Raw genomic sequence first — 19,592 nt, 5'->3', positions numbered from 1 at the left:
TAACTAGCCAGTTTGGATTCCCCCACCAACCCTGAACCCCATCTGCCTCACTAGCCTCTGCCCTTTGGCTCAGGCCTCCCGGGTGTTGGACCTTGCTCTCTTGCTATTGTGTGAGGCTATGAGTTGATTCTCTCTCCTTCTGGGGGGCTCATTCCCCCCTGTTATAATGCCAGAAAACCCTCCTTCCCCTCTCTATAAAGATGAGAGAAATCCAAGGGACAGTAAAAACCTCATGGTTGAGTGATCATTACAGAGCAAAGACACTGGGTGCAAGGAGCTTCCTGATAAATGCCTAAGTATGGTTGGTTGGTTGGTTTTTAAGGGGCAGCCACTTCAATTCCATACCTGCATTGAATATTTACTATAGCTAATGATCAGCAGGGAGAGGATAAAGAAAGAAAGAAAAAACAAAACCTGCAGATATCACAGAATCCAGAAATCTATTTGGCTTCAGCATATATGAGTTTTTCAGAAATAGAATTACCTTCTTACATTGGTTTGATTCAATATTAACAGGAGTTCATATTATCTGAGTCCTCACTCTGTTCATGGAAAACTTCCATGGGTGGGACGGGGTGGGAAAAGGAGTGTCCAGGATTCAAAATCCACTACAAATACCAAAGAAGATTTTTTGCGCACAGATGGTTAGGAATTGGCTGTAACATTTTCTCCATTAAGCTGGCATACCAAAATAAACTTCTGAGATCATTACTTTTAAAATAGTGCACTGTAATGTTTCCATTCAGTTTCCTGCCTGGTGACCTTTGCTCATGACCCCCACACTGCCCAGGCCTACCTGCTGGGCTGCCTCATGGAAGAGTTCCTGCACTTGAGACATCTGGGCCATTCTCCGGAAATGGGGGTCCTGGTAGTCTGGGTGGGGAGACCCCTCTGGAAGGTAAAACAGGATTCTGGGTCAGGCTGGCTCCTCCTTCCCTGGATCCTTATGGCCCATCCTTCCTCTATACCAGACAAGGCCCTGGCTGAGGGAGGGACCTTGTTCTGCCTCATCTGGAAACATCTCCTTCCCTCTTTGGTACCCAGATAGAGCCCACTCATTCTTCAGAGCCTCCCTGTGCTCAAAGGTTGCTGTTCTTTGAAAGCCACAGCTGCCTGCAGCTCTCTGTTTTTCCCTGAGCTCCTTCAATACGGGGGTCAGAGCCAACTGCCTAGCTGCCCAGCCCTTGAGGACAGTTTTACACTCCTCTCCATCCTTGTGAACTCCTTTGTTCAGGGCAAGGGCACCATCGGCTCACTAGGACCAGTTGCAGGTGGTGAAAGACTTACCGAGACCCGCTCCGGAGCCGCAGCACCGACCCTTCGCGTCTGAGTCAGCGCTGGGACCCGCGTCCCTCAGGCACCCCTACTTACGGGAACCCCATACAGCGCAGCGCACGCCCCCTCCAGCCTCGGCCCCGCCCGTACCGAGTTCTCAGGAACCCCTGGGCTCGGCAGGAGGCTCGTGTCCCAGTGGCCGTGTGTAGACGCGCCAGGGGACGGCGAGGGGGTCTACCTGAGCAGGCGGGCAAAGGTGACCCAAGCCGTCCCCCTGACTACAGGACAGAGCTCCCCGGGGAGAGGAGCCGCCCCGAGACCACCCTGCACACCGCCCACCCACCAGCCGCTCGGCGTCAGCCCTCACCGGTTTCCGGGACGCCTGCTCCTAGCGCTGGGCCCGCCCAGTCCCCGCCCCGCCGCCACGTGGCTGACCAGGTGTGCGCTGCGCGGGTCCCAGCTGTCCCGCTGACGAGGCATCCCGCCCGGGCTCGGGCACCTGGGCCACGACTCTCGGGTCCAGGTGGAGAAGGACGGGGCTGCAGACACTTCCCCTCCCCAAGGGTGGTGCCCGCGCACCCGCCGCCGCCCAAGAGGGCTCCCAGAAGAAGGGAACAGCAATCTTAACACGGGTGGGAAGGGACTGGGCGGGGTGTGTGTGTGTGTGTGTGTGTGTGTGTGTGTGTGTGTGTGTGTGTGTGTGTGTGTGTGTGTGTGTGTGTGTGTGTGTGAAGAGTAAACTTCTGAGTCTCTACTAATGGCCCCAAGGCCAGCAAAAGGAAGAAACAGGACTGGTGGTGGCTGTGTGTGTGTGGGGGGGGGGGGGTGTGTGTGTGTGGGTGTGTGTGTGTGGGTGCGGGGGTGGAATAGGGAGAGGGTCCGCATGCTCTCAAACGTAACAGCCACTGCCTCCACCGCCTCGACAGCTCGCTCACCGCACCCCCGCTGAGGTGCCCAGCCCTGGGATTAGGGGGACAGGACGCGAGCCTACTCACTGCAGTTGCTTCTAAGGACCTGCGCGTTACACAGCACGCAGGAATGAGAAAGGCTGGGGAGCGGGGGAGCCCACGGCTCCCACTGGTCCGCAGCCCCCTGGACAGGTGCAGAAACGTCTGAACAAGAGACCGTGACTACGCTCCGGGGTTGCCAAAGTGCAGCGGCCACGCGACCAGGTGACCCTCAGACTCGCAGGAAGTGGAATTCTTTTGCCAAGAAAGTGCCCTCGGGCATGCTGAGGTGTGGGGAGGAATTACCCTCGTCACCTTCAGCAATTCCCAGAACTGGCTTGGAGGTGCGGGGAGTGAAGTAAGGTTTACAGGGTCCCCCGGCTTGCAGGGAAAAAAAGAAATTAACATACAGAGAGATTAAATTATCGCTATTTCCAATCTGGCATATTTCCTAAGCCTGAAATAACTTGCTAGGCCTCCATCTGGGCTTCTGAGAAACAGAAGGGCAGCTGGGAGTACTTCCCACGCCCACATGAGCCTTTGTGTGAAAATCCCTAAAAATAGAGGTTGTTCTTTTAAAAACAAAAGGGAAGGCAAAGCCATGGGAACAGTGACAGAGCCCCAACCTCTCCTGCTCCAGCAAAGGGTTTTTGGTTTTTTGTGGGGTTTTTGGTGTGGAAATATATACAACATAAAATGTGCCATTTAAACCATTTTTAAGTGTACAATTCAGTAGCGTTATCTATATTCACCATTTGGTGCAGCCATAACTGCTATTTCCAAAACTTTTTCATCACCCCAAACTGAGACTCTGTACCCCTAAGCAATAAGTCCATGCACCCCTCTACTCCCAGACAGTCGTAAACTCTAATCTATTTTCTGTCTATAAATTTGCTTCTTCAAGCCTATTTCACATAAGTGAAATCAGACAATATTTGTCCTTTTTAAGTCTGGCTTATTTCACTTAGCATCATGTCCTCGAAGTTCATCCATGTTGTGGCATGTGTCAAAACTTCATTCCCAGCAAAGAAGTTTTTAATAACCCATCTCTGTAAGAGGAAAGAACCCCAGGATAAATTACAGATTAGCCATCTGTGAACAAAGCATGGCTAGGTGGGCATATTACTGGAATCCACTATATGTCCATGTATTACATCTGTACAGAGAGTAGTAGTGCCATCTTTATTATTCACTTTGTGGTCACACATGACACTTTGTTTTTTTGCCTCAAGCTGGTTTCCAGTTTGCTGTCACCTTCTGATGAGCCTCTTTCAAAGTGTCAATGTGAACTCTGAAGAATCCGCATTCAATTCCATATCAGCCTGAGCTAAAAACATTAAAAAAGGAAATCAACCCCTCTGTTCATAACCACCTACTTCCTGTCACTCATCACTTTCTAAACAAATGAAAAGTTCCCTTTGAAGCTTATGAGCATCTTCTACACCTAAGAACAAATGTTTGTTTCTTTGCTTCATGTTAAGGCTAGAGAAGCCTGTCCATTTGCAAAGAAAAAAAGTATACCCTGCTTAATGTAGATTTATAAAAATGATACTAACTGTAAACAAACAAAAAACCACTCTTATTGTATCAAAAAATAGCATACTGCATAACCTTTGAACAGAACGATTCCATTTTTAAGATACTACCCTACATGACCTAGTACAAAGATGTTCACTGCATCATTACTTTGTAATAGTTTTTTAAAATTGTTAACATCTTGTCTACTAATAGAAGACTGATTACATAAGTTATGGTACAGCCATACTATGACAACCAGCACTGGAAAGAATTAGGTGTTTTTATATGTACTAACATGAAACTTTGTTCATCCCATAATAATGAGTAAAAACAGCAAGTTGTAGAATAATTTTTTTTTTAAAGTGCATATATGTATATAATTTGTATGGAAAAATACACATCAATTTGTTAATAGTGGGGAGGGGGATTGAGGTAGTTAGTAAAATGGGAGAGGAAATCTAGTTTAATGTACAAATTCTGGATTTTTATTGAATTTTTCTTCTTACAATGAGCACGTTATTTTTGGAATCCGAAAAAAATGAGTAAGAAAATTAAGACAAACAATGTAGGGCAGATTGCATTTTCCAAAGATAACTGCACTAACATATTCCATCCCATATGCTCTTCTTGCAATACGATATTGACATTCCTTCAAAAAGAGATGGGAGTCTATGTTCCCTCCCCTTGAGCCAGAACACATCTTTGTAAGTGCCTCAACCAATAGGAGAAATGGAAGAAATGACACTGTTTGACTTCCTAGGTTAGGTCATAAAGGCAGTGGGGAGTCCATCTGGCTTCCTTGCTCTCGGAGCACTTACCCTTGGAATTCAGCCACCATGTTGTGAGGAAGCCCAGGCCACATGGGGAAGACACATGTTCCACCAGTAGCCAGCATCAACTGCCAGACATGTGAGTGAAACAAGCCTTCAGATAATGATTCAAGTTCCCAGCCTTAGATTCTTCCAGCTGAGGTCCCAGACACTGCAGAGGAAAGACAAGCTGCCCTTGCTGGTATCTGTCTGAATTCCTGACCACAGAAACCATAAGAGATAATAAATTATTGTCATTTTAAGCCACTAAGTTTTGGGGTAATCTGTTATTCAGCAACAGATAGCAAATACATACTGCATCTAACCAAGGTAAAAAATATTTTGTTTCCTTTCATAGTATTTTTAGTCATTTCAAATCGTTCAAAGTTACTGTTATTGCAGTACCATTATATTAAAAAAATCATAATGTTGTTCTTAAACTCACCTCTTTTTTCCTACCTAGAGTTGAAGCCCACAATAGTGAGGTTGTTGCTCTGTGTGTCTTACCCTGCTCAGCTGCAGACAGAAGATCCTTCATTGCATTCCTTTCCAGTGGTTGGTGCTGGGAATTGCCTTCTATGTGAAAACTGGAGAAGGAGACCATGTCTTGAAAAATGATCTCATTTGTCAGAAAGTCTGAACCCTGGGGAGGGATCAGAGTGTGGACAAAGTCCAAGAAATAGAAATGTGAAAACAGTTTGAAAACATTAGATCAGAATGTAAATATGTATAATTACAAAAACATATCTCACAGCCTATGCCGTAGAACCAGAGTCAGAAGGGCCATAAAGAGTGGGTCAGCTAGTCTGGTGGTCCTGTCCTAGGCTGTACTTCACAAACACCTGGTGTAGTTTAAGAAAATACCTGAGTCTGGGGTGGGGCCTGGGCATCAGTATTTTCTTTAAACTCCTCAGGTGATTCTAAGGTACAGCCAAGGTTGAAGACTATGGAATTTCTAGCTCAATCTTTTTTTGTTTCTTTTTTTTTTCCCCCTTCTTTAAAATACCTGAGAGAGAGAGCATACATCCTGTCCACACTGGTGTCTTACTACAGTTATAATCTTCAAGGACAAGGAGAAAGCATGAAATGTATCACTCAGAGAACACAGGTAATATAAAATACATATTTTTTTTCTTTTTAGTTGGTCATTATGATGCACCTCCCTGGGGCATGCCTGACTATCTAAAAAATCACAGATAATTCTGAACACACTCAGAAAAGTTTGCTGGCTCTGAGGAGAGAATCAGGGTTTGAACCTAAACCAGGTTTAGTTCCAATACCAGCCTCTCTCCTGTACACAATACAACTTCTCTAATCCAGGTGAAGAGATGAGGCAGAAAAAGATTTTCCTTCTTCCTGGACTTTAAAATGCTTTTCCAAGAACCCCATATCCAAAAAGGAAGTCAGTCAGAAGGGCTGGCAGGTGTTACAGGGAGTTGGAAGGGGGTGAATCAGGAGATGCAAACCTGATGGAGGTACCAGCCCCTCACACAGCCTGAGAGCTCTCCATTGCCAGAGAGGTGGGGACAGAACCCTGGGAAGACAAGCCTTGCTCTGGCTTCCCTGGTTGGGCTGAGTGAGGAGAGAGGGGCCGACAATGTCCTGCTGCCGGTGTCCCCAGCTCCTGTTGAGCAGGTTTCTCCTCCAGGATCTAAGCTATTTGTTGACTCTGGGGGTTTGCCCTCAGACAAGAGAAAGGCATTCTCCCTCTATCAGCCACCTGGCATCTGGCATGAGCCAGGACCTGGTGGGACCATGAGAAAATATGGGTTGCAGAGAGAAGCCTAATGAACAGGGTACAGTTTATTTTATGGATGACGGTGGCAGCCTTACTGAACTGTGACAACAGTGCAATTAGCATTCAGCCTTTGTTTGAATATCATATACGTAAGACCCAATCACAGCCCTTCAAGAGTCTAGATGAGAAAATTTAGGTCTGAATTTGAGTCCCGGATCTTCTCTTCCACTATGTGACCTTGTCCAAGGTGTTTAATGTGTCTCAGCCTCAGTGTCCTCATTTGTAACACAGAGTTAATGATAAGACCTTTCAAGTCTACCTGGCAGAGTTGTTATGAACACTCTAGAATTTGCTGGGGATTGAAATCCAACTCAGCTATCTGTTGTGTTCAAAATCCACTCTCTTTCCTCCCATTTTGAAATTCACATGACCAGTTTTCTGGTCCCACAGCTGCTATCCACAGAGCCTCAAATTCCCTGGCAGTGCTTCTTCTACACCACCTGCAAGCTCTCTTGGCATCCTCAGGTGTAACTCATAGGGCCTGGATGCCCTCTTTTAACTATATTCTCCAGACATCTGTTGATCACCAAACTGTGCCCAGTGCTGATATACAATGGGGAGCAAGATGGCTCTGGACAGGCAGGAAATCAAGTCAAATTCCCACACTAATAAGCAGATCATTACAAACAGCCAACCATGCTAGGAAAGAACTGTACAGGGTGGTCCAAGACTCAGGGTGGCACAAGGGGGAGGGTGGTTATGACCTGATCAGGGAGACCAGGATAAGCTTTTCTGAGAAAGTGATGCTGCAGCTGAAATTGGGGTGGGGAGGTTAATAGAGAAAACTGTGTCAGTGGCAGAAAGGGTCATAACCAAGTATGAGAGGCTGAAAGCAGTTCAGTAGTGAAAGCAGAGGATGAGAGGCTCACTGCGGGTGAGGCATGGGCTAATGGCTGCAGAAAACCATGAGGGCCTAGGTAAGAGCTTAGTATTTACCCAAGTAGCAACTGAGACACTTCTGGTTTTGTGCATGGCGTTAATCTGGAGAAAGTACTGGAGGCCATCAAGACTCGTTGTGCAGAAACTTGAAGGAGCCTGGGCAAGACTTGAGGGTAGCTTGGGCTGTGGTAGTGATAAAGGGAGGGGGGAGGGTTCAAAAGGATTTGAGAAATATTAAGAAGCCCTGCCTCCATGACTTGCCAATATAATTGATTAGATCATAGAACATTTATTGGGCCACACCCAGCAGTGAGTGAGGTCATTTTCCATTAACAGGTCACACGTGGACCTGGTTCATCGTTCCTATGCAATTGGGGTGAGGAAAGGGCTGGGACCCACTTGCTCATTGATGAAGTCCTGGCTGTCCTGTTTCTTACTCTTCTCATGTATTGAGATGTTCTCATTTCTCTGCAGCCAGAGCATTTTAAGGTGCCAAGGGGAAGGAAATGGCTCTGGGGCCTGTAGTCCTGGCCACATACTCTGGCACATTTCTACATGAGGGTATGGGAAACAGGTCTAGCACATGAGAAGATACCTTGTTTCCTACTAGCCATTGATCCTTGCATGAGTCTCCTTTGGGGATTTTGTTAGAAGTTTGTGGTTGAGTGCAGAAATCTATCATTTCCAGGCTCCCTAATCATAGCATCATCTTAATGCCATCAAATCTCCACCACCGGGCTTCCCTGGTGGCGCAGTGGTTGCGCGTCCGCCTGCCGATGCAGGGGAACCGGGTTCGCGCCCCGGTCTGGGAGGATCCCGCATGCCGCGGAGCGGCTGGGCCCGTGAGCCACGGCCGCTGGGCCTGCGCGTCCGGAGCCTGTGCTCCGCAACGGGAGAGGCCACGGCAGGGGGAGGCCCGCATACCACAAAAAAAAAAAAAAAAAAAACTCCACCACCATTTCTAATATCGTCACTGCTAATGCCCCTTTTACCCCATAACGTTGATCATTCATTCACTCACATCTGCTTATGTGTGAGGCATGGTTCTATATACTGTGAACAAAATGCCCTCAAGGAGCCTACAAACTAATCCAGGAGTCCCAGTCTTTTCCTGATGAAGTTTTGAATTCTCCTGAAATATTAATACTAAAAAACATTTATGATAAATAAATCTAACTTGTATGAAAGGCCAGGCACCACGTACCATCAGTCAGTTGTTTCTGGTTGATGTATACCTGTTACGGCACATGCCGTACAGCCATTCAGGAGGAAGAAAACAAAGGAGATAGCAGAGAATAAACAGAAATGGTGAAAGAAAAATAAATGTAAGATGAAAAGGTGAGTGAGCAGGCTCATCGCATCCACACAGACACGCGTCCCTCCCTCCCGCCTGGTGAGGCTGGCTACAGTGCTCCAATCTTATTGTCCATGACTCTGCTTTGGTCTCATGGGCAGCCAGGTCCCTGCTCACGATTAACCAATAGCTTGGGATTCAAAAGTTCAATATATTCTTGCTTTTGTAGATGATCTTTTCTTCCTCTGCAAGTCTACTGATTTTGTTTCTCATTCACATCAACATATGCCATTCTCCATCCCTCCCAGGGTCTCAGATAATGGAATCATAAATTTACAAAATTTATGTCATATCCACCTAACTGGTTATTCTTTGCTGGTCAATTAAATCCAGACAGACAGATCCTATCATATCTTCTTTAATCTTTTGAAAGATATTGTCAGCAAGTCAGGAATTTACTCCATGTGCTGCTTTACATGAAATGAAGCTTCCAAAATTTGTCCAATTCTGCTCTATTTTGCTTTTGTGCTACTTCTAAAATCTAAACTAGGGAATATTTGTTTGTGCTTTTGTAAGTTTACAAATTATCTCATATGATTTGATAGTCACAGCAACTCTCATAGGGATTTTTATTATGCCAATCTTACAGATGAAAAAAACACTGAGACTCAGGAAAGTTAAGTGACTTGTACAATGTTACACAGATAGGTCAAGGTAGAGCCAGAACTTGAAGGTCTAAGTTCCTTGCTTATTTCACTGCTCCTTATCTGCCCATGCAGAATATTACCAAACTATACACCTGCTGTCTCACAATCATCCTCAGCAAAATCACACACAGCTTATTTAAAGCTGTCCCATGCAGCACTGGTTATGCTGCCTTTGATGCCATCATCCACTCCCAAATCCGGAGGGCCAACTCCACAAACTGCACGGGACAACTGCCCTCAGCCAAGGCCTCCTGTGCAGCCCCAAGTTGTTCTGAACTCATTTATTCAGTTGTGTCCTCTTCCTAACATTTAATTTTGTGCTCTAGCAATCAGTCTTAACCCTCATATTGCCACTGACAAAAGTTACACGATAGTGCTGGAGTTCCCACAAAGAAACAAAGGAAAACTACCATATTGGAGGTTTAAAGATAAATTTAACAGTGGCCTAAACACCTTGAAGGAAATGGCTAAGGAAAAGAGAGTAGTGGAAGTTATTTGACACGAAGAGTATCATAATAATATCTGAGAGTACTGACTAGAAGTGTATGATTTCAAACTATTTAAAATAATATTAATACAGTTTCATGAAGACTGTGCTAGAATGACTAAAAGTATTGGTTCTCCTACTTCTAGGAAAGAATCCTCCAGCATCCACTTCCAAATCCCAACAAGGGGTAAGTGATTCTCTCGTGCATTTTTACCCTCAGGTTTGTGAATCCCTACAGAGTATTAATCTTCCATTTCCGTAAGAGGTCAGTTCCTTCTGAACAAAGCCTACTATCTCATTTCCACAGCCCAGGTTTGAATCCTATTCATAAGTTTGATATTTTAATTAGGGGATAATTTTTAACGATATTCTCTATTTCCACCGTATTTGTATATCTTTTCTATCTTCTGGAATCTATTAAAATTGTCTAGAAAACTATTCTAAAATAAGAAACACTACTACTTACCCACTTGTTGAGGAATGACATATAAATTACTCAGCACAGCGCCCAACACATCTTAACACTGAATATTTGCTTTAATAACCTAAAGTACAGTCCTGCATCCTGCAATTGATACCATCCTGCAACTGATACCTTTCAGATGCTCAAATAAAGACACTAGTAGCCTCAACCACCTATTATTTGCATCTAGCACAAAGCCTGTTACTAAGTAGGTAATCCATGCTGAATACCATGCCCCCACAAGTAAGGATTCAAATCAATAGAAAACACAATTACTATCACAGATAATACATTCTTTGGGCCCCTTCACCACCTTGACACAGGCATCATAGTTTCAGAATCTTACTAACAATGGGATAAGCTAGGAAAAATTAAGAAAGTTACAACTTTAAGAGTTCATCCGTATAAATTGATAAATATGCAAAGGCTAATGTTCTCTACTTCACAATTCAAGTCCATTTCTAAACTTGAGTTTTCCCAGTAGTTTGAAAAATCACTTTGAAAATGTCACTCTCATTTACAGTATCACATCCCAGCTCTTACTCGTATGCATATGCAACTGCATGAGTGTGTTCGTAAAATGTTATTATAAATGTCCTTTTAAGGACATCTGAAAATGATAAAAGAACTAAAATCATGAGACTCAAAATTTACCTTTAGTTCACTTAAAACTCTTCTGCTCCATTGATTCTTTATCCATCAAATGAATATAATTTATTCCAATACCATCATCAGTTTCATCAAAGTGGAGGGAAAAATTGCCAGCACTCTGAAAAAAATTTTTTAATTCCGTCCAAACATATAATTATTAAAATCTTCATACTCCCTTTGTGCATGATAAATTGTCAAGTAAGACTCAATAATGTAACATTAATTCAAATGACTTCAATTTTTTCTGTAAATCTTCAGAAGGTGGGAGAACTATTATGTAGAGTATCTCACCACCCCTCTCCCTACCATTCCTAATCATTCAAGAAAAAAAGTGTGATCTAGGAAATGGGTTAGTAGACTATAGGTGGTATTATGTATAACTGGTTAAAGCACCATGCTAATAAAGTCAGGGTCCTAGGATTAATCTCTGCAAAAGCCAGTTAGTTTCTGTTTGTCCCAAGGACCCAAACCGCACTCTAGCTGCAGACAGCTTTCTTACAATGTGTCCCACTGGTCACAAAATGGGGGGTGGGGGACTGGCAAGGAGGTAAATGGATGAAAACAAATCTTCATTAACTGGAAAAAAAAAAATTCCCATGTATGATGATAATTGAATCTACAAAGAAAAAAAATCATATATGTTCTTATGCCCTTATTCTTGGCTCTATGTTAAGTTTATCTCAAGTCTAAAATACTGGGTGACTAACACTTGACTCCTGTATTTTAGAACTGCCTAATAAATAATGTTCTACACAAAGCTACAGTAAAGGCCCTGCGAACTGTTACCCAATTTGTGTAACAAACTGTTCATTCCAGATAGACATCCTTTTTCTTTTTAATATTGATCTTTCCACAGTTTAAAAATATTTTCCATTAGTTATTTGGTTCAGAATATTGTGAAAAATTCAGCTAGGAAATTATTCATAAAACTGTATTCTGATTTTATTTTTCAAACAGCCAGTGTCTACATTTAAAATGCAGAATTTGCAAATATAAATTATCTAATAATTCAATTAAAAATAAAACAAAAACAACTTCCTTTAGTATCATAATACATAAAATGGTATTATAAACTCCAAATGGCAAAGTTAACTACATGACAATAATGCCAGAAGCTGTGAAACTCATTAAACCTCTAAATGAATAGGTCAGTTTAAAGAACATTTCTGTGTTCCATGATTATGCATGAAACAAACTTTCTTTGTATTATAAAGGCTCAGCAATTCATTCAGCATAATATGGGGTCAAGCAAAATTTTATTTTTACAATGACAATAAAAAACGCATTTAAACAACAACAAAAAATCCTCCCAATTGTTTAAAAACAATTCTGTTTGGAGGGTAAAATGTATTTTAAAATATATTGACTTTACTGAATTTCAATTGCCAGGCTGCTGACTACCAATGTGAAAGTTTGTATTTAAAAATATCACAAATATCTTTTCATTTGACAGTGAAAATTTCAATGTGATAAGTTTCATTGCAAAGCAATTTTCACCTGAGTAGACTTTGAAATTTAGTGCTCATATATCTGAAGGGGAGGTGGGGAAGGAAAGACCCACTTGTGTCAGATACTGAGTTTGTAGTTCTTTCACACTGATTTCCCAGAGGGCTGAAGAAACATCGGCTATGACCTTTCAGGACATACATGATGCTCTCCTTTTTCCTATAAATTTCTTCTGGCATTTTATAAATTCCCAGTATCCATATTTCCACTTAGTTACCCACTCAAGCATAGCAACCCAATTCATTCAATTCTATACAACAGTGTCTATATTATGTACATGTTTAATTATCAATAGGAAATAGAAAATAAAATTTACAGTGATTGAGAAAGGGTCAGAAAATGGGATAGGAAAAGTAATACTGTATATTCAGAATATCCTATTATCCTACCAGTTTCAATAACAAGGTTTTTCCTTTATTAGTTGAAATACAAAGAAGGCATAGGGGATCCCAGGAAAATAACACTATATATCAGAAAATTCAACGTGCTCCACCATCAGGATTTCCATTACACATTTAATTTCTTCTGTACAATTTTTATAAACTTGTTTTTCTTTTCAAAATCATCAGATTTCCAGATTAAATTCAGCACTACACAGTATGCCCTTGAAGTAAAATGAGGTTACCTGCTTTATTTGGATACCAAGTTCCCTTCCAGACAGCATTAAAATAAAGACAAGTAAGACTACACAGATAAAATCCAGTATAATTCAAATCCAACAATGAAAAATTTCCCCCATATTGTTGCAAAATTCTTTCTACTGAAATGCTCTGCTACAATAATAAAAAGCATACATTACATATAAAAGATACCAGTGTACTAAAAAGTGACAGAAGTGGACTAGCAAATCCTTCAAAGCACATTATATAAATGACTAGCATTTAAAAACATTTTTCCTATAAAATGTAGGTCATATACATTTATAAATTGGCGGTTTTATTTCTAAAGCAGTGATGTGTGTGTTCAAATAGTTAACTGTTCTGTACAGTATAATATCTACTCAAATCAAACTACAATAGGTTTGTCTTTCTTTTTATTGAAGTTGAATAAATTCATCTGATCAGCTGAGAAATCAAGGTTGAAAAATAAGTATCTAAAAATCAAAGTAGAAAGTTTAGAATTATTGAAATGTAGCTATGAAATATGAAGAGAACTATTTCACAATGGAGCTGAAGTCACCTCAAAACTTATGGGCTTGAATCTAAAACAGAAACAAATATTAAAATCCAAAGCAAACCACAAAGTTAGGTAGCAGTACAGAAGCAGGCAAAAAAACACACCCCCTTCCTTCAGTGTGATGGGCACTAAGTTTTGCAGTCTTCCTCCATCTTGCAGAAGGGTGGTAAGGCCATTCAATGCTTAGTGAAAGTGAGTACAGATGAAGGCAGATTTAGCCTGTCTCCCCTGCAACTTCAATTATGCTGTGTAAACAGTGTTACGTTCCAATAGGAGGAACAATGGAATTTGCTTATAAAAACTGATTAAAGATAATCATTATTAAATGAAATAAAGATAATTAATAACTCTGAAATGCTTTTAGAACTTTCCTGATGCTACTTGTAAAGTTAGCACTGCTATGTATTATTGCTTACATACAGTACAACATCATATGCCTTCTAACATAAAGCAGTACTGTGATTTGTTTGTACATATTTACAGATTCTTAAAAACAAGCTGTAAAAACATTACATACTTTCAGACAATACAAATTAGCACATTGGTACTCACTTCAAAACAAATGGAATGCATAACATTAATAAACATCATAAAGGAAGACTCACATAAAAGTCCTTGATTGTCAAGACACGTTTATATATAAACTCTAACTGTGCAGAATTAAAGATTCAATCATAGGTACATCCTTATTTGATGAACCATATTTACAGCATGGTATTGCATAAAAAAATAAAATAATGTTTACAGGGTTTTACTTTTTTATCCATTGGATTAAAGAAAGCAACAAACACAACAAGAAATGTTTGTCTGCTTTAGTTTGTTTCCTACCAAAGTTTAAGTGAAAAAGGAAACATACTTTTTTTATTTGCAGAATATAGCAAAAACAACTGGAAAATTATTTCCCTGAAATAAAGCAATTTGAAACGGAAAATGTTTAAATTAAATTGCAGAGTCAAAAAGTTTCTCATTGATTATAATAGTGCTTCTTCAAGTAAATATACTGTGAAAAAACGAGTTCTAGTTTAAAATGTTCTAAGTCTAAGAAATGTAGTTTTACAGTAATGCCTACTTTTAAGTTTCCCGGCTTTTTTTTTTTTTTTAACAGCCCTTTAAAAACCCAAATTAATAAAATGAAAGAAGTGGCAAAAGATCTAACCTAACTGGCACTTTGCAAGTTTCTCTGGCCTGTGGAAATGAAAGCCTACCCTGAGCACAAGGCCTCTTTTGCCTCTCAAAACGAGAAAAATTACCCGACCATGAACAGTCCTCACTCAGCCAGAGCTAAAAGGATGGATTTCTATGGTATCAACTAGAAAATCTGCAAGTAGATCCAAAAAGTTTAAGAGCCACTTCAAATATTCTGAACCAAATGAAATATGTATGCAATAAGTTTTAAAAAAACCACGCTTTTAGAAGATGTTCAAGAGAGATTACTTCAACTAATGTGATGTTTCCAATCTTCAAACATGAGAACAGGTCCTAAGAAAGCACACCTCACTCACACTTTGCCAAGTTTAAGGGTGTAAGAGTATGTTTTCATAGAACAATTTGCTCACCAAGAGAAATGAAAAAAAAATTGCAAAAGGATATCCTCAATATTCTGATTTAAAGCAGCACAAAAGGCTACTTGCTTTCTCTATTAATGCCCAGATAGAAATTAAGTAACTTTCTGAACCAAAGTGGGGAAACCCAAACTGCTGAGATGTTTATCATATGATGATAATACAAGGTAACTCTGGTAGGCATGTAGAATTTCACAGTAAGAGAGCAATGACTATACTTAAAAAGTGGTAAGTCAGTAAATTATGCCAAAGTATCATTTATCTCAAAATATGCTTATAATGTGGTAGAAAAGTCTGCCATTATGTAGATGTAAAGAAATGTGGTGAACACAGGAATGCAACACCTGCACTGCTTGCATGACTGCCACTTTCAAAGGCCTTCCCTCCTTAGCTTACTGCTTAGCAGTAGAGCCACATTCTAAAAACTGTGCTGGTGATGTTAACACAAACAAAAAACCTTATTCTGTGCCAAGTACTCAACAGAACAGAAATTCTAACCAGGCTCAAGACAAAAACAAAAAAACAAAATAAATGCCTACCATCATCCAATAGTAGTATGAGAAAAACAAAAATGCCTATACCTAGGGAGAGCACAGTTCCATTGTTAACATCTCGCCTGAATCAAGCCTTCTTGAGGTTGTAATGTGCAACGCAAGACACACCATTCTTAAGAGTCAATAATGGCAGAACTTCAATATCTACTTCAAAGAAGTCTAAAATTCTTGAAAAACTTGGCAGCAAAGAAAGCTGTCAAATGGGAAAATATTTCAAGCAAAGTTTAATAACCAAAGTGTAGAGGAAACCCATATTAAACATAATTTATATTCCTTATCATAAAAACACCATATATTCAAAATAAATGCAAAAGATGTTAAGGGTAGAGATATTTCTTTGTTCCCTTTCTTTATGAGAACAGTCTTGGGATAACATTAAATAAAAGAAAAAAATAATTTAAATGTATAACATTCTATACTGAAACAAAGACTGCAGATCTATAAGGCCAATACAAAAGTTAAAATGGAAATTAACAATAAAGTTGCATCTTCCACGGGTTTTAATTTTAGATTATCACTGGTGCTATATCAGTACATGTGCATTGTGACAAAGATGGTGGAAATTTAAAATAAAAAACCAAAAAGTCGGAAGAAATTAAACATGATAATAAAATCAATATAACTAATGTTACTTTCCAAAAATTAAAACTGTCCAATGTGTAACTCAAACCATCATTCTTTAGAAAAGTATATATATAATATGTATATATATAAAAGCACTATTTATTGTACCATGCTGTATTATTTTAAGACAAAGAATTAAAAAAAAAAAACATTCGTGGTATAAGGATAAAGTCTGTAGTTTATTTAGATTTTGAAATGCAACAAAAAGTTTCCGATCACTCATCTAGCTGAAAAAGAAACTGTAGTTACTAGAATTAGTAAACACTCTTGGTTTGCAAAATTGTAATGAGCAGTGTTCATTAAAAAGTAACTCAAGATAAAATAAGCAATTAAAATGCCCATTTCTTTAGTTTCTCTGGATACTGTTTAATTATCCAATCTATCAAGATTCTAGAAAGAGAAGGATTAAACCAGGTTTTACAGTTCCAAAGATATCCAATTTCCTTTTATTGCCAAAAATTAAAATTTTCAATTATGAGATGATTATGACACAACCATATCAAACCTAAAAATCTAAATTTTTTTTTTACTTTGAGAAATCAAAAATACCAAATAGATTCTAAGTGCTCTATGTTAACTGAAGTGTATATGTAAAGTAAAATACAATTAAGCTTTAAAATGTGGAATATACATTTTGTATAAGCATTATGTTCTTGGGAATGTAATCTACAGAATATCTTTTTACTAAAACTTCAAAACCTTGATACTTGCACATGAAAAATCATAAAAAATATCTAGGTACAACTGTACAAAGAAACTGACACCAATATGCATACTTCCATAGAGAAGTGAATGCTTCAACAGTTATGTATTTTGGTAAAAGTTTTGAAAGTATGCATATTTTTAAAGTAATTAGGCTTTTAAATAGTGGAGTCTTAGACTATCAGATTTTTATTACTTTTTTCTCAAAAAAAAAACATGTCAATATAATGCAAAATGAAAATCAAGGGTATATGGCATATCATTCTTTTTAAAAGGTGGTTTCCTTTTTTCCCCCTATAGGACACACTAATTTATTTAAGCCATAATCTCTTGACATTTAAACTTTTAAGTTCACTCTGTCTATAAAGTATACTCAGATTCCCTGCTGAAGTGCCATGACTATGCTGAAAACTTAGAAACAGTATGAGTAAATTTCACACAATTACTAATCTCCTAAAAATGTACAATATTATCAGTTAGGAAACAATTGTGCGAAAGTCTTTTTTTTTTTCCTTTTAAACTTGGTGTAGGTGGAATAGCAAGTTTCTGATCTAAAACAAGTAATGCATTGCTTCTATAAAGGTGACAACATGTAAGGCAGTTCAAAGAATGCTGACTAACCAAATAAAATGCAGTTATTGGATTATCTTGCTATTCATATCAGCTTAACTTGTTTTAACGCATTGCTCTTAAATCTGTACAGCACTCCATTTTACACAGAGTAACCCCACTCTTGATTAATCTGTTCTAAAGTGCCAGTATTATTTACACATTTTTTTTAGCCAAAAGTCTGGCCAGTTGTGGCATCAGGTGAGGATGTCATCCCAGCTCTATTATCATTTACATTCACCAAGGGAAATTCTGGAAATTCAGCACTTGTCCCTGGTCCCCGAAGGTTCACCTGTCCATTGGCAGTGCTAAACTGAGTAGCTATTCCAGCTCTGGATCCATGATATGGAGCACGGAAGGGTTGTTCAAAAGAGCTCATTTGGTAAGCTTGGTGGACAGGCTGAGCCTCAGCTTTCTTCTGAGAAGTCACTTGATCCAAAAAGTCCTGTGTTGATGTGGCAGAAGCATGGTTTGTCTCATCACCTGAAAAGGGAAATGAGTGCTGTGAATCACCAACTATTAGTCCAAAGTGGGACTTATCTGGAGTTGTTCTTAGTGGAGAATTCATTCCTGATCGAAAGCTATTGATGGGCATGGCTGCATAGACTTGCTTGTCTATGGAAGAGAATGCTGGCTGATTTGGAAGGGTCTGGTTATCAGTCACAAAGTTAAGGCTCGGGCTATTCAAATAGGCATCATTTTGGCTAGTTCTGTCCAAAGCCTGCTGCAGAAACTTTGAGTATTCCTGCAACATGTTGGCTTTATCTGATGAGGATGCTTGGGAGCTTGATCCAACATTCTCCGACTGGGTAACCTCAGGTACTTCAGAAGAATTTATTGATATGCTAGAAGTCACCTCAGTGTCCGCAACACTGAATGATATCTCATGTTGTCCGTTAGCTTTATGAGAATAATGATCCAACAGAGTCTGGAGTACCTCATCTGGAATAACATTTTTGTCATGATTACTCTTTATCTCCACATTCAGTGCCTGTGAATCTAATATGGATGCTGTGGTACTCTCATCAATGACACTTGCCACAGCTGCCTGTGTTACAGAAGGCTGAGAAGCTATGGTACCCACATTCAGCGCATACTCCCTACTATTGTTACTTGCTGCCTGAAGATATCGCTTCTTCTTCAAAAACTGCATGGCATCATCATAATTAGTGCTACTGTGCACAGGTTTACTAGGCCCCTCTTGCAAATTGTCAACCTGGTCAATGTCAGCATTGCCTTCTGAGTCCAGTAAAGCTTGTTTGTCCACAAGTTCAAAAGCATACTTTGAAACTTTGCTTTCTTCATATGTGGATAAAGGCGAAATTGTTTGATTTTGCTCCAATGGCTGTTTCAGACTTCTCTTACTATTAATTTTTTTGAGAACCAGCTTAGGTGGATGTATTTCTCCTGATGCATCTTCTAAATGCGATCCCCCAACTGAAGAATGCGGCATTTCAACAGCATACTCTGCCACCATATACTCATCTTTTACTTTAGTACTTGAAGAGTAAAGAGGCAAGTAATCATTTTTGTCTTTCTTCAGGTCAGATTTGTCCAAAGAACTCTCTTTGTCCATCCCAGATGATTTTTTCTCAGTTTTCTGCCTTTTCTTTTTTGGCAGTGAGTTATCTTTTGGTGATGTAGAAAAGCCAGAATCTTCCTCGGATGTCAGAAGGCCACCTTTGATGGCACATCTGTTTAGTTTTTTGTCATGATTTTCATGGCACATACGTTTATGTTTCAGTACACGATCTGTTCTGGAAAAATACTGTCGAATTCAAAGTTCGGAAGTGAGTTTTTTGTTTTAGTTTGTATTTTGGTCAACCAAGAAAAGAAAAGAAAAAATGGAATTAATATAAAGACAGATATAAGTATAATAATATGAGCAACTCCAAACTAATTTGCTGAGCCAACTGTTTATTACAAATTGAATCAACAGCAGTTAGGAAGTTCTTCAAATAGTTTTAGTAGTAACATTTTCTAATTTAACTTATTAGAATTGTTTTATAATTTAATTTAAGATACAAGAGT

The 19,592-nt window shown here is 39.7% G+C and overlaps 2 protein-coding genes across 3 annotated transcripts in view; both read right to left on the bottom strand.

The window, feature by feature from the left end:
• LOC114486713 (solute carrier family 12 member 8-like) overlaps window positions 1–1,711 on the bottom strand; it is a 36,643-nt gene extending 34,932 nt beyond the window's left edge. The window contains exons 1-2 of the mRNA XM_028492909.1: window positions 1,643–1,711; window positions 797–891 (exon numbers count right to left, since the gene is read on the bottom strand). Of these exons, the coding sequence (XP_028348710.1) occupies window positions 797–847 (51 nt within the window). The 5' untranslated portion in view covers window positions 848–891; window positions 1,643–1,711. The remainder of the gene's footprint in view (window positions 1–796; window positions 892–1,642) is intronic.
• A 10,204-nt stretch (window positions 1,712–11,915) lies between these two features.
• ZNF148 (zinc finger protein 148) overlaps window positions 11,916–19,592 on the bottom strand; it is a 129,608-nt gene continuing 121,931 nt past the window's right edge. For both annotated transcript variants that reach the window (XM_007113572.4, XM_024124227.3), the window contains one exon: window positions 11,916–19,329. In XM_007113572.4, the coding sequence (XP_007113634.1) occupies window positions 17,731–19,329 (1,599 nt within the window). In that variant the 3' untranslated portion in view covers window positions 11,916–17,730. The remainder of the gene's footprint in view (window positions 19,330–19,592) is intronic.

Source organism: Physeter macrocephalus, chromosome 1 (assembly GCF_002837175.3).
Source record: "Physeter macrocephalus isolate SW-GA chromosome 1, ASM283717v5, whole genome shotgun sequence".
NCBI classification, from domain to species: Eukaryota; Metazoa; Chordata; class Mammalia; order Artiodactyla; family Physeteridae; genus Physeter; species Physeter macrocephalus.
This window is presented reverse-complemented; position numbering and strand designations above follow the sequence as displayed.